The sequence below is a fragment of the Elephas maximus genome, chromosome 3 (genome assembly GCF_024166365.1).
Source record: "Elephas maximus indicus isolate mEleMax1 chromosome 3, mEleMax1 primary haplotype, whole genome shotgun sequence".
NCBI classification, from domain to species: domain Eukaryota; kingdom Metazoa; phylum Chordata; class Mammalia; order Proboscidea; family Elephantidae; genus Elephas; species Elephas maximus.
Window position 1 is genome coordinate 183,995,842 of NC_064821.1, and position 17,322 is coordinate 184,013,163.

Genomic DNA, 17,322 nt, shown 5'->3' on the forward strand with positions numbered 1-17,322 from the left:
GTATCTCAGCCGCACAAGCGTTTCTTAATCCCCAAAACACTGGGCTCGGCTGAGTCTCAGGTTCGCCACACTCCGGGGAACTGCCCCTCTACTGAAGCGAGGGATAACTTCCCCCTCAAACTAGGGTCGTGTTAGGTGGTGGACAAAGACCTTAGGAACGAAATAGTCGTGCACTCGGCCCCGATGGAGCTGATGAGCTGGCGCTGCCCAGCATATAGTTGTGGCTTCAAAGACCATGGATGGCACCCAAGATGTTTGGTGCCTCCACTTGGGTTCAGTTCTAGGATATGCAACTCACTCCGTGGGATGAAATCTAAAACAAAATGCTGGACAGTGGAGAGCGACCGGGAGAACATAAAGGAGATGGCGCTTCCCACCCACCTAGTGAAAATTGGGCATGTAAAGACAAACGAAACAGAGCGAATACAGTTTAACAACTCCTTTCATTTGAAAAAAGTGGGTGGCTCTGAAAAGAGCCTTTGATTTCACAGGTGACCACGGAGAGACGGGTTGGGCAAGCAGGCTTCGAGCCATGGGCTTCATTTGCCCTTTGCCTTGTGGTGGCTCTCGGTCTTCTTCGGGAGCAACACGGCCTGGATGTTGGGCAGAACGCCGCCCTGGGCGATGGTGACCTTGCCCAGAAGCTTGTTCAGCTCCTCGTCGTTGCGGATGGCCAGCTGGAGGTGACGAGGAATAATGCGTGTCTTCTTGTTGTCGCGTGCAGCGTTCCCTGCCAGCTCCAAGATTTCTGCCGTCAGATACTCGAGCACGGCCGCCATGTACACCGGCGCGCCAGCCCCCACCCGCTCGGCATAATTGCCTTTGCGGAGCAGGCGGTGGACTCGGCCCACCGGGAACTGAAGGCCTGCGCGGGAGGAGCGAGACTTGGCCTTAGCGCGAGCCTTGCCTCCTTGCTTGCCACGGCCAGACATGAGAGCAAAAATAACCACAACCGCTTCCACTGAACTACCAACAAAATAGCCGCGAACTATGCCGCTTCCCCCTTTTATAGGCAGAACAGCGATTGTCTGCGGACCGTTTTGATTGGCTACAGCTCATCTTTGTCCTGATGACCAATAGGATAAGCTCAGCTCAAAAAAATCCACTCATTTACATAATCTCGCCCTCCCCGCACCGGCGGCGCTGGAAACAAGCGAATCACAGAGCAGCGTAATCAGAACGCATTTGCCTAACGCCTTTATAGGTACCGAGCCGTCCTCGGCAGGCAGTGTGTGAGTGTTGTGGTAGTTGTGACCGTTGGTCTTTGTAACGTGCAGTCTTCGCCATGCCGGAGCCGGCCAAATCCGCTCCCGCTCCCAAGAAGGGCTCTAAGAAAGCTGTCACCAAGGCCCAGAAGAAGGATGGCAAGAAGCGCAAGCGCAGCCGCAAGGAGAGTTACTCCATCTACGTGTACAAGGTGCTGAAGCAGGTCCACCCCGACACGGGCATTTCGTCCAAGGCCATGGGTATCATGAACTCCTTCGTCAACGACATCTTCGAGCGCATCGCCGGGGAAGCGTCCCGCCTGGCGCATTACAACAAACGCTCGACCATCACGTCCCGGGAGATCCAGACGGCCGTGCGTCTGCTGCTGCCCGGCGAGCTGGCCAAGCACGCTGTGTCCGAGGGCACCAAGGCCGTCACCAAGTACACCAGCTCCAAGTGAGCCTCCTATCGGGACGCAGCCTTCACACAGTCTCTGGCCTTTTTGCTCCAAAGGCTCTTTTCAGAGCCACCCATCTTGTCAGTGAAAAAAGCTGTTCTCACGGTTCTTCCTAGTTGCAAGTTACATTTTTTATTCTGCTACCAGTTTTCCTTAGTCCTCATCGGCCCTGAAGATTGAGAGAAATCTAAAGTGGGAAAAGGTTCTTTAGCTTCGTTGAGAGCTAGGGCCAACACTTGCTCAAATACAAGTTTTAGAAAGTGGACCGTGGTCCGTATACGTCCTACGCAGTGTGTTAGAAAAAGGTAAAGATGGGCTCAAAGGCGGTGAATTTTGTTTTTTAGGCGATCGGATGCGGGCAGCACCACGTAAACGCATTTTTCTTGCTAGAAACTTCATGCAATGTTAGTGTAAAAATGTAAGGAAGATACTTTGAGAAACTATGCCCTAGTACCTAGAGTAAACTTCTGATGAACCTGGGTGTTCTAATGAAATAATTTTTAGCTATATCCCCTTATCGTTTCATATTCCTTTCAAGTACAATCGTTCCATATATACTGCTTACATTCAAGAGTTTAAGCAAAACTCCGAATAAAACGAAAAGGTAGCTATGATCAATAGTAAACCATTTTACTCAGGTGTTGACACCTATAAATTCCCTATAGTTTTAGTTCTGCTGTATTACAGTCCTCTGGGTAAGAAAGGCAGGAGGGAAAAGGCTTAAAATTGCTCAGGGATTTCAAGAACTCCTACCAGCTAATTATAAAGTGCCCTCCAGAGACTTTCACCAGCAGTTTGTTGTTATAACTGCTTGGCTTTAAAAATATTTGCCCCTTCTCCAGAAAACATTCATTATCTCTTAAAAATTGAGGCACAAAAAAATAGAGAATCAAAAATGTTCTCTCCAGTTTTTAAACAGGATGCCTTAAAAAAGTGTTGCCTAAAACAGTTCAAAGGCCTTTAGATTCTAATCTGAGATAAATATTTCTAAAACCCCCTCAAAGTGCCACTGAACCGAAATCACTGGGAGTAAGAAGCAAGGAGAAGACACCAGGTGATCCAAATGTTTGATAAACACTAATATATTCATTGTGTAGCTGCCATATTCCTTGGAAAAAACCTGTTCACACTTTTCAGTCACTGCTCCAGACATTTTCTTGTGTTATTTTGTTTCCAATTGCTGTCTTGCTAGAAAACTTTCCAAGAACTGTTTGTAATGCTCCATACAAAACTAGTTTCATGTATTCCCTCATTAATTCAGGACACCAAATATGGGATTTTACATTCCCACCTATATTGGGGTTTAAGAAATACATTTTAAGAGGAGGTCAGATGAGAACAGGCAGTCAAGTCCTAGAAAAATACATGTTCGGTGCAACAGTGTCCTAAGCAAGTCCCCTTGTTTTTTGCTCACTTTTTTCCTCTTATTTACCTACATAAAATCCCAAACACTGTCTTCTAGCATGGTTTTCATTACCTCCTGTCTGCCCCACCCAATCAAACACAGATAATTCGTTTCCTAGTTAAAGGGCACTATGAGTAGGGATCGACTCCACGGCAGTGGGTTTGGTTTTTTGGAGTTTGGTTATTGTACTAAATCTACATCTTATTTCCAGTTCTTAGTCCTTGTGAAACATTTCCCTGCCTTTGCTCATTCATGCCTTGCTTGGCTCTATGAGAGAAAAGGCAGATTGCTGGACCCTGAAAAGTTCAGGTAAAGCATGAAGATGGGAAGTGAGGGGAAAGACAAGAGGCAAAAGGTTGAGTTTTTACAGGGTAAGAATATAAGAAAGTTTTAAAAGGAACAGAATATTAGCTAAATAACCTAATCGTATGTGGAGGAGACAGTGGTCGACATTTGCATCTGGAGAGTCTCAGGATATAAGTAGTGTCCTAGGACTGCTGAAACAAAGTACCACAAAGCAGGGGGCTTAAAACAACGGAAATGTATTCTTTCACAGTCCTGAACGCTGGATGTGTGAAATCAAGGTTGCAGCAAGGCCATGCTATCTTCAAAGGCTCTGGGAAGACTCCTTTCTTGCCTCTTCCGTAGCTTCTGGTGGCTGTTGATAATTCTTAGGATTCCTTGACTTGTAGCTGCATGACATCAATTTCTGCTTCCCTCGTGGTGCTCTCCTGTGTGTGTGTCTATATCTTCATATGGCTTTTTTATAAGAGTACCATTGATTGGATTTAGGGCCTACCCTAACCCAGTATGACATAATCTCAACTTTAATTGTTGTTAGGTGCCATCCAGTCAGTTCCGACCCACAGCGACCCTATGTACAACAGAATGAAACACTGCCCGGTCCTGCACCATCCTTACAATTGTTGTTATGCTTAGGATATGAATGTTTATGCGTTCCGTTTCATTTTTGATGACTTCCAATTTCCCTAGATTCATACTTTGTACATTCCATGTTCCGATTATTAATTGATGTTTGCAGCTGTTTCTTCTCATTTTGAATCATGCCACATCAGCAAATGAAGGTTCCAAAAGCTTGAGTCTCTTCATGTCATTAAAGTCAACTTTACTTTGAGGAGCCAGCTCTTCCCCAGTCATCTTTGAGTGCCTTCCAACCTCAGGGGCTCATCTTCCAGCACTGTATCAGACAATGTTCTGCTGCTATTCATAAGGTTTCATAAGGTTACTACTTTTCAGAAGTGGACTGCCAGGTCCTTCTTCCTAGTCTGTCTTAGTCCAGAAACTAAGCTGAAACCTCCCCGCCTTGGGCGACCCTGCTGGTATGTATACTGGCGGCATAGCTTCCAGCATTACAGCAACACCCAAGCCCCCATAGTACGACAAACTGATGGACACGTGGGAGCAACTTTAATTACAACTGCAAATACCCTATTTCCAAATAAAATCACATTCTGAGGTTCTAGTCATGAATTGTTTGGGAACACTATTCAACCTAACATTGTTATTGTGTGCCGTCAAGTAGCACTGCCCAATAGGGTTTCCTGGACTGAAATCTTTATGGGAGCAGATCACCAGGTCTTTTCTCCCATGGAGTGGTTGGTGGGTTTGAACCACCAACCTTTCTGTTAGCAGCCGAGCACTTAGCCACTGTGCCACCAGGGAGCCTTCATTCAAACCAATACAGGTAATAAAGCAGGAAACCACTAATCTTGAAAAAGATGGAAAAGGTGACTCAGTGTAACTATGACACACGAATGGCCTTCTTACCAAAATTCACACTTACAGGTGTGAAAACAAAACTGATACTTTGTTTTGACTTCATTTTGAATAATTATACACATCACTTCCTGCAATAAAGGATAAGAAAAAAAAAAAAAAAAACACCTTGTACCCTGAGAGAAAAAAAAACATGTTGGGATACAGCAATAATTAGAATAGAAAAACTCCCAACCCACAAAGAACTACATTCTAGTTGACGGATACTGAAAATGAGAAAGAAATATATAATATTCAGGTGATGATATGTGCTGTGAAGAAAAAGTAAAGCAGAATCTGGAGTTGAGTGTGGAAGACAGGTTTGATCAGATAATACTTAAACAGAGGCCTGAAAAAAGATTGTGAGCCATGAGGATACCCTGAGGAAGAGTATTCCAAGAACAGAAAACAGCCAAGTGCAAAGGCTCTGAGCAGGTGAATGTTTAGCAAGTTCAAGGAACAAGCAAGGAGGCCAGTGTGGCTGCAGGACAGTGATGGAAGAAAAGATTCACAGGAGATGAATAGCTGAGGGGCAGACCTCATAGGCCATCACAAAGATTTTGCCTTTTATCCTAAATGAGATGGAGTACCTTTGGAGAGTTAGATCAGAGGAATGATATGATTTGTGTTTTTAAAAGTTCACCCCAGATGCTATGTGGAAAGCAGATTGTAAGAGAGCAAGAGCAGAGGCAAGGAGAATAATAAGGCTATAGTAGAAGTTCAAGAGAGAGATGGATGTTAGCAGTAGAGATGGTGAGAAGTAGTTGTTATGGATTGAATTGTGTCCCCATCAAAATACGTGTCAACTTGGCTAGGCCATGATTTCCAGTATTGTGTGGTTGTCCTTCCTTTTGTGATCTGATGTAATTGTACAATATGTTGTAAATCCTAACCTCTATGATGTTAATGAAACAGAATTAGCAGCAATTGAGTTGAGGCAGGACAATCTACAGAATTAGGTTGTATCTTGAGTCAACCTCTTCTTGGCTCAATATACAACCTAATTCTGTAGAAATGAGGGAGAGTGGGAGGAATGACTACCACCAAGAAAGAAGAGCCAGGAGCGGAGCATGTGCTTTGGACCCAGGGTCCCTGGGCTCGAAACTCCTAGACCAGGGGGACGATTTATGACAAGGGCTTCCCCCTCCACCAAGAACCCAAGAAAGAGACAGCCTTTCCCTGGAGCTGACACCCTGAATTCGGACTTCTAGCCTCCTGGAATGAATTTCTGTTTGTTAAAGCCACTCACTTGTGGTATTTCTGTTATAGCAGCACTAGATAAATAAGACAGTAGTCCAAATATATTTCAAATGAAATTGATCAATTGAATGTAGGATATGACACAAAGGTTTTGGACTGAGCACATGGAAAATAAGACTTGATATTTACTCCTATGGGTAAGGAGCATCTTTGGAGGGGAAAAACCAAGAGTGTTTTGAACAAAATTTTGAGATTCCTATTAGCTATCCTAGTGGAAATACAAATACGAAGTAGAAAATACGAGAATCTGGAGTTGAGGGTCAAGAAAGAGGTTAGATTTATAAAGTTTGATGTCAGTCTGATTCTTGTTCATTTGTAGGTGATCTACCCTTTCTTTCTGGAAGCATTTAGAACCACTATTAACATGTCTAAGGTAATTAGATGGCATAGTTTGTACTCGACTATTAATCTCAAGGTTCAAACCCACCCCGCAGCGCTGTGGAAGGCCTGATGATCTGTTTTCTTAAAGATTTCAGCCAAAAAAACCCTATGGAGCAGTTCTACTCTGTCACATACAGGGTGGCCAGGGTTGCTATGAGGCAGAAATGACTTGACAGTAACAGGTTCATAACGTGTCTAACCTAATTAAACTAGTTGCTGTCGAGTTGATTCTGACTCATGGAAACCTTGTATGTTGCAGTGTAGAACTGTACACCCTAGAGTTTTTGTGGCTGTGAACTTGCAGAAGAGGATCGTAGGACTTTCTTCCAAGGTGCCTCTGGGCACGTGGGTTCAAACTGCCAACCTTTCAATTGGTAGTCAAGCACTTAACCATTTGCACCACCCAAGGACTCCTTTATAACATGTCCACATATATTTTTGTTTTTCCCTAGGAATGTCTCAACTTTGGTCTCAGCGTTTGACTAAAATTCCCTATCCAACTCCAGTTTCACTTCAGACTTTAGAAGGTAGAATAGTCAAATGTCTAAGTCAAGGTCATTTCTGGCATTCTTGACCTAGTGCAACCATGTAGGTCCACCATTACCTCTAATGCATAAAGTTTTTTAAGGGATATCATTCAGTTCTAGTTAATATTTAGATGACCATTCTCAAACTAGGTAAGTACAACTTGGGGTATAAATTCTCCTTCCTGTTGTTAGGTGCCATCAAGTCATTTTCAACTCATAGCAATGCCACGTGACAGGGAACTGCGCCATAGGGTTTTCTCCTGGAGGGTTTAATATCTTAGAAGTTTATGAATCAATAGAGAGAGATTCCAATTTGTCATGCATAAACTCATTTAATTTATTGCGAGGAAGTCACAGCAAGGCAGGAAGGTAGGACCTCAAGACATTCATTTTTGCAGGTCAGAATCAGAAGTACAATGTTAGTTCAATGGTTAGAGTCCCAATATTTAGATTTTAGGTTGTTACCTTTCACAAGAAGTCTCAGGAGGAAGGCTTGACCATGGCCCCATCTCAGGAGAGGTCCTTCGTAGCTAGGGTCTGAGGTTGGTGGCAGTGGGCAGAGACTCATTCTCTGGAATCGTCTCTTCTTCAGAGAGTGTCAGAGCCTAGAGAGGAGTCTCTTGCCTCTGTACTTCTCTTTAAGGAATGAGCTTAAACCTACTGCTTATGTACGGTTTTGTAGCCTTGGTCTCATGTAATAAGGGCCAAGTGATGTCATGTTTAGTATGTTACATCTTTTCTTCAAGGACAGACATTTGCCTAATGTTGCATCTTTTAGAAATTAAGGGGTTGTTTAGGATAATTCCGGATGTCTCAAGGCCACCTATAGAGATTTAACTTCATGTTACATTTCTTTCTTCATCGTTTATAACACATCTCACATACTCCACATACTTCTACTATTCTGTTTTTAAAGCGAGAAAAGTTCTAGTCATAGTTTCTCCTAGCTTGTAAACTATAATGATTTAGAATTTTCTGGTTAGAGAGCATCTCGTAAGTATGTGTGTGTATATATATATATTTATATATTTCTAAGTTCATATTATGAGTGAGTGGTACATATGCAGTAGGAAGCACAGCAGTATTGGAAACAGGAGCTTATGTGATTTGAGAACATACATAAGTATACATAACAGGTTATCTTGGCTGTGATCTTTAGGGAAGCAGATCACCGGGTCTTTTTCCCACAAACCCACAGGTGGGTTCAAACCTCCAACCATTAGGTTAGCAGCCAAATGTTTATCCCTTTGTGCCACCAGGGCTCCTTGAAAATTTCTTCAGTGTGTTTTATATGTTGAAATTATATTAATTAACATATAAATTTATTTTATTGAAAAATTAAAATGCAGCAATAATTAATGACTGCAAAAACTGTTTCTATATTAACAACTTGTAAAGTCATTGATTACAATTTTTAAAAGATTTTCAAACCTACAGAAAAGTTGAAAAAAAATAGTGCAATGAACAATCCTACAGCCTTCACCTGGATTCACCAACTACTACTTTTTTTTTTGGTGAAGTTATATACAGGAAAATGCATCAATTCAACAATTTCTACATGTACAATTCAGTAACATTGGTTAAGTTCTACAAGCTGTATCATCTTTCTTGATACCCAACTGTTACTATTTTGCTACATTTGCTTTTATCTCTCCTCTTATGTACCCACCCACATTTTTTCTGAACCATTTGAAAATAACTTGCAAACATCCTCACACTTCCTCCCTACATACTTCAGTAACACTCTCTTAAGGATAAGGGCATTCTCCTCTATAACTACAATATCATTATCACACTCAAGATATTTAATATTTACTCAATAATATTAACCAACATACATTCTATATTCAAGTTTCTTCAATTGTCAAAATTAAAAAAAATCCTACAGAGCTATCAGATTAGTTTCCTATGGCTACTATAACAAATTGCTACAAATTTGGTGATTTAAAACACGCATTTACTCTTTTACCGTTCTGGAGGTCAGAAGTCCAAAATCAGTTTTACTGGACCAAAATTAAGGCCAAGCTGCCTCCAGAGGCTCTAGGGGAAAAATCCATTTCTGTGCCTTTTGCACCTTCTAGAGCATTCCTTGGTTTATGGCCCCTTCCCCCCTCCATCTCCAAAGCCAACTAGCTTATCATCTTCAAATCTCTATTTCCATCACCCTTTTCCTCCTTTGGCCTTCTTCCTTCTTCTTATAAGGACCCTGGTGACTGATTACATCTAGGCTTCCCCTCCTTCTCTCCCAGGATAATCTCCCCATCTCAAAATCACATCTGCAAAGTCCCTTTTGCCACATAAGGTAACATTCACAGGTTCTGGGGATTATGACTTGGACATATTTGGAAGCCATATTAACCTACCACAGTTGTCTACTCAAACATCTAATACTAGAATTACATTGTTTATATTTCTTTATCTACCCTATTTGGCCTCTGAGACCTTTTGTTATTAATTTCAAATATGTCAAGACTCAGCCCGGTTTAAAAAAGAGCATGTCATACTCAAAATGGCTTAACTAGAAGTCCAAAGGTGCAGCAAGCTGCAAGGCTGGCTGAATTCCATGAGGGGCTCAGTTCTCTGAATCCCCCTCAACTGTGCCCTTCTTTATGTGTTGTCTCTAACCATTCTTGCCTTCACACCAAGAGACCATTCCATCCAGCTACTGCCTCTTGAAAGCAAAGAGATTTCTTTCCCAAAGGGTATCAGCAATCTACACTCTCCTGCAGACTGTTGCTCAGTTCAATTTCTGAAATATCTGTGCTAATTAGATTGGTGTATAATCCTGAGGAGTCCCTGGGTGGTGCAAACTATTAACACTCGATTGGCGGATAACCCAAAGGTTGGGAGGTTCAACCACCGAGAGGCGCTCTGAAGAAAGGCCTAGAGATGTACTTCTGAAAAATTAGCCATTGAAAACCCTGTTAAGCCAGGGTTTGAACCCCTGCTGAGAATTCACCTTTCTAACAAATTCCCAGGTGATGCTAAGGCTGCTGGTTAGAGACCAACTCTGAGAACCACTAGTAGAGCAGTGGGTCTCAAAATTTATCATACATAAGAATCACCTGGGGATCTTGTTAAACTGCAGATTCTGATTCAGTATATGGGGTAGAAATGCAAGTTCTCATCAGGGGTTCAAACCGGAATGAACCATAACGGGGCACAATTCTACTCTGACACACACGGGATTGCCGTGAGTTGGAATCATCACCTAAACCTAAGAGCTGCTTTCTGAGAAACACGTAGAGCAGTGGTTCTCAGTCTTGGCCGTGGGTTAGAATCACCTGGGCAACTTCACAGGGCTACCCCATAAAACTTAAATCAGAATTTCTGGGGGTGGAACCCAAGATCAGTACTTGTTAAAGGTCCCCAGGGAATTTCAATATGCGGCCAAAATTGAGAACCAATTAACATGAGGGATTAGGTGGATTCTTTAATGAAAATCAGGATACAACTAGAGAAAACAGGAAAAAATAAATGCTGCATAGTTAAATATATACATTGTAGGGCTATCAACTACTAAATTAAATTTCATGACAACATGAAAAAATAAAGTTCAGAGGTAGTCCTTAAAGGCAATGTTTTGTTCTGTTTTCTGAGCCCTGGATAAGTCAAACTACCAACTCAATATATTCACTTGAATATCAAAGAGCTTCTCAAATTTCAATCGGAAGCTCCTCCAATGCCCCAAACCATACCTCCTCCCAGGAGTCCATCCTTATTTCGAACATTGCTATCTACCCAGTTGCTCAAGCCAAAAAGTTAGGAGTTTCACTCATAACCAAATCCTGTCAGCAGATTATTGATCCAACTTCCAAAATATAATCTAAATCCCACCATTTCTCACAGTCTCCACTGCTATCACCATACTCCAGTTGGGTATCTCTAACCAAACCCAGGGGAGTCTCAGAATTTAGCATGCATCAGAATCAACTCCCAGGGCTTGTTAGATTGCTGGGGACTAGGAATTATCGTTTCTAATAAATTCCCAGGTAATGCTGATTCTGCTGGTCTGTCAGGTGCCTGCGAGTGGATAGCGACCCCATGTGACAAAGTGTAACTGCCCCTTAAGGTTTCCTAAGCTGTAACCTTTGCAGGAGCAGACCACCAGGTCTTTCTCCTGTGGAGCAGCTGGGTAGGTTTGAACCACCAACCCTTTGGTTAGCAGCCAAACACTTAACTACTGCTCCACCAGCACTCCTTCCTGTTGGTCTGGAGGCCAGATTTTAAGAACCACATCCAGCTCACAATGCTGCAACAGCCTCTTAATTTGATGCCTTCTATTGTCGGAGCCATTGTCGGAGCCCTGGTAGCGCAGTGATTAAGAGCTCGGTTGCTAACTTAAAGGTTAGCAGTTCAAATCCACTAGCCCGTCTTGGAAACCCTGAGGCAGTTCTATTCTCTTATAGGGTCATATGAGCCTGACTCCACAGCAGTGGGTTTACTGTTGCACTGGTGGGACAGTGGTTAAGAGCTGCTAGCCAAAAGGTCTGCAGTCGGCACCCACCAGCCAGTCCACCAGCCAGTCCGTGGAAACTGTATGGGGCAGTTCTACTCTGTTCTATAGAGTCATTATGAGTCAGAATCGACTCAACAACAACACATTTGGTTTTTGGTTTTGGTTTTCTGCTGTTGTCAGCCTAGGAACCATGATCCCCAAAGCAATCAGAGTAACCTTTTTAAAGGTTTAAAGGTTTAATGAGCTCATATTATCCAACCCTACCTGAAAATAGTCCAATGGGTTCCCAATACACTGGAAATAAATTCTAAAACCAATCACATTCCGCTTGCGCTACACCATATTTTCACTTTTTTTGCATTCCAAACTCCAGCTTCGGAAATTATACATATTTTGTTCCTATTATACGGGACTGTCTTCTGTATCTCGACATGGTTGTTACAAAGGGATAAACTCCGTTGATAATTCTTGGGAGTAAAACATTATCACTGCATGATTAAATTAGGTTCGGCTTCACGCTATTTGATGTAAGAAGCGGCAGAGAGAAGACACCAGCACTTAATTCCCAAATTTAAAAATCAAGATTCCATCTCCCTTACTGGGGAATCTTTACTTGAACACCTAAGTCAGGTGCTTTGAAGAACTAAGGACACAAACTCCAGAAATTAGTCAGCAGCATATATGAAGGAAACTAAATTATCCTTTTTCAGTGCACAGCACAGGAGCACGTAATGGAACAAATCTAAGTACTCCCAGTAACCTTACCACTTGGGAATAACCGAATCGTATTTCTTTGCTCTTACAGGTAACTTATCCTGCTTAACGTTTATCAAGGTTAATACAGCACAAACCCGTGTTTCACTAGAAAACAACTACCAGAGCACTTGAACCTTCACGTGTGATTCAGGTACCCAACGTCAATTTTAATAGCAATTGAACGAAGGACGAATCCCACCTACTCCCCCAAAGTTTTTCCCCCACCCTCCACGGCCATAAACTCTTTTCCCATTTGAGACAGAAACGAGCTAGATACCTGTGTTTAAACAAGGTTTAAGTTTTCTTAGACTAGACTTGAAGACAGTATCAAGATACAGCGGGGACACATTAAACCCATAGGGCCAGTGACAGCTTCTTTCGTTGACACAATGGGCGCCTCTGAAAAGAGCCTTTGGAACAAAGAAGCCGGAGACTGTGCGAAGGCTGCATCCCATCAGGTGACTCACTTGGAGCTGGTGTACTTGGTGACGGCCTTGGTGCCCTCGGACACGGCGTGCTTAGCCAGCTCGCCGGGCAGCAGCAGGCGCACGGCCGTCTGGATCTCCCGGGACGTGATGGTCGAGCGTTTGTTGTAATGCGCCAGGCGGGACGCTTCCCCGGCGATGCGCTCGAAGATGTCGTTGACGAAAGAATTCACGATGCCCATGGCCTTGGACGAAATGCCTGTGTCGGGGTGGACCTGCTTCAACACTTTGTACACGTAGATGGAGTAACTCTCCTTGCGGCTGCGCTTGCGCTTCTTGCCATCTTTTTTCTGGGCCTTGGTAACAGCTTTCTTAGAGCCCTTCTTAGGAGCAGGAGCGGATTTGGCCGGCTCAGGCATAATAAGAACTACCGAACTGCAAAAAAAAACAAAAACAAAAACAAAAAACCCGTCCCAAAACCACTAACAAAACAATCGAGCCGAGCCTGCTGGCAACAGCTCGGTACTTATAGAGGCGGTACGCAAATGACGGTTCTGACTACGCTGCTCTGTGATTCGCGGGTTTCCAGTGGCGCCGGTGCGAGGCGGGCCAGATTATGTAAACGAATGGATTCTAACCGAGCTATGCTATTGGTTTTCAGGACAAAGATGCGCTGTAGCCAATCAAAACGGTCCGCAGACAATCGCCGTTCTGCCTATAAAAGGGTGAAGCCGGGCAGTTGGTGGCGACTTTGGCGGTTGTTTAGGTAGAGTTGTGTCCGTGTGTTCTCGGTGTAATGTCTGGGCGTGGTAAGCAAGGAGGCAAGGCTCGTGCCAAAGCCAAGTCTCGTTCGTCCCGCGCAGGCCTGCAGTTCCCGGTGGGCCGAGTTCACCGTCTGCTCCGTAAAGGCAACTATGCCGAGCGGGTGGGGGCCGGTGCGCCCGTCTACATGGCGGCGGTGCTCGAGTACCTGACAGCGGAGATCCTAGAGCTGGCGGGCAACGCGGCCCGGGACAACAAGAAGACGCGCATCATTCCTCGTCACCTCCAGCTGGCCATCCGCAACGACGAAGAGCTGAACAAGTTGCTGGGCAAGGTCACCATCGCCCAGGGTGGCGTTTTGCCCAACATCCAGGCCGTGTTGCTCCCGAAGAAGACGGAAAGCCATCATAAAGCAAAAGGAAAGTGAGGTTGATGGCTGGAAACTGCCCGCCCAGCCCCCGTCCTCCGTGGTCATCCGTATAAGCCAAAGGCTCTTTTCAGAGCCACCCACTCTTATCAAATGAAAAGAGTTGTTGCAATATCCAGTCTCAGTTCTACTTTCTTGATAGTGATAGCGGAGTTTTCCGTAGCCGCCATATAGGAGGTGGGTGGGAAGTGGAATACCATTTGTTAGCTTTTCTCCCAAGCTTTTGAGTTCCGAGCGTTTTTCGTTTATTTCATGGAGTGAGTTGCGCATACTAGAACTAAACCCAAGTGGAGGCACCAAATACCTTGGGCTCCACCCACGGTCTTTTAACCCACAAGAAGATACTGGGCAGCACCAACCCGTTAGCTCGCTTGGCGCCGAGTGCGCCACTATCAGTTCCCGAAGCTTTGCCCACCACCTGACCCGACCCTAGTTTGAGGGATACGTTATCACCCCCTTCTACAGGGGAGCAGTTTCCGAGAGTGCAGCGGACCCGAGTCTCAGCTTAGCCTAGCCCAGCGTCTTGGGGAATAAAAAAAAACGTTTGTGCGGCGGAGATACCGATCCACACTAGGCTTTCGCAGGCCAACTCTTAACCCTTGGGAGCGGACAGCTTTCCAAGCGGAAAAGCACCGACCAGGAGGAAACGATTAACCAGAGCGAACGGGGCGGCCGGGGGAGGGTGGGTTGCTCTGTGAAAAGGTTACAAGATTTGGGGGGGAAGGGATAAATGTTTCATTCCGGAGCTACAAACACAGCGCAGAAAGGCGGGGCACGGGTAGCGTGTCCTAAAGGAATGATAGGCGGAGGAGAAACGGTCTCACGAGGTTGCAATCAAAAACGCCTCTCCGAGGAAAGAATCGGGAAAAACGGAGAAAAACTGTTGGCAAACTGGAGAGTAGGAAAGGGGGCGGGCTGGCGGGGGAGGTCGGAGGAGGGTTCTGTCCAAGCCTATCGGTGACGCCAGGGCGGATGACGTCACAGCCAATGGACAGTCAGCGCGGGACTTTCAATTATCCTCCCGCCCAATCCGGGAGAGACTGCGCCGATAAAGACTGCTGCTGCTGGAGGGCTCGCATTCCTGTCCCTGTCGCTGCGCCGGTTAGCTCGTGTCTTGACCCGTTATGGCCCGTACTAAGCAGACTGCCCGCAAGTCGACCGGGGGCAAGGCCCCGCGGAAGCAGCTGGCCACCAAGGCCGCCCGCAAGAGCGCGCCGGCCACGGGCGGCGTGAAGAAGCCGCACCGCTACCGGCCGGGCACCGTGGCCCTGCGGGAGATCCGGCGCTACCAGAAGTCCACCGAGCTGCTGATCCGCAAGCTGCCGTTCCAGCGGCTGGTGCGCGAGATCGCGCAGGACTTCAAGACGGACCTGCGCTTCCAGAGCTCGGCCGTGATGGCGCTGCAGGAGGCGAGCGAGGCCTACCTGGTGGGGCTGTTTGAAGACACGAACCTGTGCGCCATCCACGCCAAGCGCGTGACCATCATGCCCAAGGACATCCAGCTGGCCCGCCGCATCCGCGGGGAGCGGGCTTAAGTTACACTGCACTCGGCTCGGGGTTCCATCTCATCCAAAGGCTCTTTTCAGAGCCACCCACAACAGCATTCGAAAGCGGCTGTGTCACTTAGTCTGGGCCGTCACCGGGTGGACGCTCCCAAAGTCGGGGAGAGGTTTAGGGGGGTGAAGCCCTAGGTTCCCGGGGGTGGGTTGCGTAAAAGATAGGACGGGTTGATAGGTTTGCTTAACCTGCTTATAGACCGCTTAACTGGTGGCTTGGAGCTTTACAGGCTTAACTGGGTTCGTAAGGTCACTGGCGCTTGCCCGTTTTGCGTCTCTGAGTTGGCCACCCACTGTCCCGCACTGAAGTTTTCCGCCATTTGGGGGCCTAAGCTCTTGTGCTTTTTTTGTACACGGCGACCCAGCATGCGAATTCGAGTAGGTAGGGAGTGGAGAACGAACTGACAGCGGAAGGAGTTCCTGCGGACGGGAGCGCGCCTGGGTCGCCCTGTGCGGGAACGAAGAGCTGCCCGCTGCCAGGTATGCGCTCATCCTTTCCCCCTCGCCCCGCCCCTGCCGGAAACGGCCTCACCCGGCGCGGCCTAGTACTGGGGAGGGAAACCGCCGCCTCTGTCTAGCTCAGATCCTTCGGTTCCTGTGCTTTGGCTGCTCTTTAGGTATTGGTGAGGCCCGTGCTCCCCTCCGCAGCAGGACGTTATCGGTTTGTGCCACTGCCCTCACCTCCACTCTACCGCCTATTTGTCAAAGCTCCCAAAGCTCCCTCAGTAATTGTTTCTGTTAGGTGCCATAGAGGTGGTTCTGACTTAAGGCGACCGTATAAACAGAAGAGCGAAACTGCCCGGTCCTGCGCTGTCCTCACAATCTTTGCTATGTTTGAGCCCGTTGTTGCAGCCACTGTGTCCACCTCGTTGAGGGTCATCCTCTTTTTCACTCATCTACCAAGCATGATGTCCTCCAGGAACTGGTCCCTCCTGATAACATGTCCAAAGTATGTGAGACATTTCGCCGTCTTCGCTTCTAAGGGAGCTTTCTGGCTGGACCCACAAGACATTTGTTCGTTCTTGCAGTCCATGGTTATATTCAATGTTCTTCGCCAACACCATGATTCAGAGGCATCAATTCTCCTTGGTCTTTCTCATTTCCAGCTTTTGCATGCATATGAGGCCACTGAAAATACCATGGCTTGAATCAGGCACACCTTAGTCCTCAAAGTGAAATCTTTGCTTTTTAATACTTAAAAGAGGTCTTTTGCAGCGGATTTGCCAAATGCAATATGCCATTTGATTTCTTCACCTCTGTTTCCATGAGTGTTGATTGTGGATCCAAGTAAAATGAAATCCTTGACAACTTCAATCTTTTCTCCCTTTTGATGTTGCTTATTGGCCCAGTTGTGAGGATTTCTGTTTTCTTTATATCGAAGTGTAATCCATACTGACGGTTGTGGTCTTTGTCATCAGTGTTTCAAGTCCTCTTCATTTCCCGCAAGCAAGTTTCTGTCGTCTGCATATTGCAGGTTGTTAATGAGTCTTCCTCCATTCCTGAGGCCACATTCTTCTTCATATAGTCTGCCTTCTTCAATTATTTGCTCAGCATACAGATTGAATAAGTATGGTGAAAGGACACAACCCTGATGCACACTTTCCCTGATTTTAAACCACACAGTAACCTCTTGCTCTGTTAGAGCGACTGCCTCTTGGTCTATGAACAGATCCCTCATGAGCACAATTAAGTGTTCCAGAATTCCCAGTCTTTGCAATGTTCTCAATAATTTTTTATGATCCAGTCGAATACCTTTGCATAGTCAATAAAACACAGGTAAACATCTTTCTGGTATTCTCTGCTTGTAGCCAAGATCCATCTGATACCAGCAATGATATCCCCCGTTCCAGGTTCTCTTCTAAATCCAGCTTAATTTTCAGCAGCTCCCTGTCAATCAGTGCTGCAACTGTTTTTTAATTATTTTC

General features: G+C 45.6%; 5 protein-coding genes across 5 annotated transcripts; 3 read left to right on the forward strand and 2 right to left on the reverse strand.

Annotated features, from left to right (window-relative positions):
• Positions 1–453: 453 nt before the first annotated feature.
• Positions 454–968, reverse strand: LOC126073537 (histone H2A type 2-A). Its single transcript, XM_049880308.1, has one exon. The coding sequence runs from the start codon at positions 930–932 to the stop codon at positions 540–542; it is 393 nt and encodes a 130-aa protein (XP_049736265.1). The 5' UTR covers positions 933–968; the 3' UTR covers positions 454–539.
• Positions 969–1,210: 242 nt separating this feature from the next.
• On the forward strand, positions 1,211–1,722 carry LOC126073538 (histone H2B type 2-E). The gene has a single exon (XM_049880309.1). It carries the CDS (start codon positions 1,286–1,288, stop codon positions 1,664–1,666), a length of 381 nt encoding a protein of 126 aa, XP_049736266.1. The 5' UTR covers positions 1,211–1,285; the 3' UTR covers positions 1,667–1,722.
• A 10,783-nt stretch (positions 1,723–12,505) lies between these two features.
• On the reverse strand, positions 12,506–13,152 carry LOC126073540 (histone H2B type 2-E-like). Its single transcript, XM_049880312.1, has one exon. The coding sequence runs from the start codon at positions 13,069–13,071 to the stop codon at positions 12,691–12,693; it is 381 nt and encodes a 126-aa protein (XP_049736269.1). The 5' UTR covers positions 13,072–13,152; the 3' UTR covers positions 12,506–12,690.
• Positions 13,153–13,387: 235 nt separating this feature from the next.
• Positions 13,388–13,955, forward strand: LOC126073536 (histone H2A type 2-A). Its single transcript, XM_049880307.1, has one exon. It carries the CDS (start codon positions 13,449–13,451, stop codon positions 13,839–13,841), a length of 393 nt encoding a protein of 130 aa, XP_049736264.1. The 5' UTR covers positions 13,388–13,448; the 3' UTR covers positions 13,842–13,955.
• A 958-nt stretch (positions 13,956–14,913) lies between these two features.
• On the forward strand, positions 14,914–15,415 carry LOC126073533 (histone H3). The gene has a single exon (XM_049880304.1). It carries the CDS (start codon positions 14,966–14,968, stop codon positions 15,374–15,376), a length of 411 nt encoding a protein of 136 aa, XP_049736261.1. The 5' UTR covers positions 14,914–14,965; the 3' UTR covers positions 15,377–15,415.
• The last annotated feature ends 1,907 nt before the right edge of the window (positions 15,416–17,322 follow it).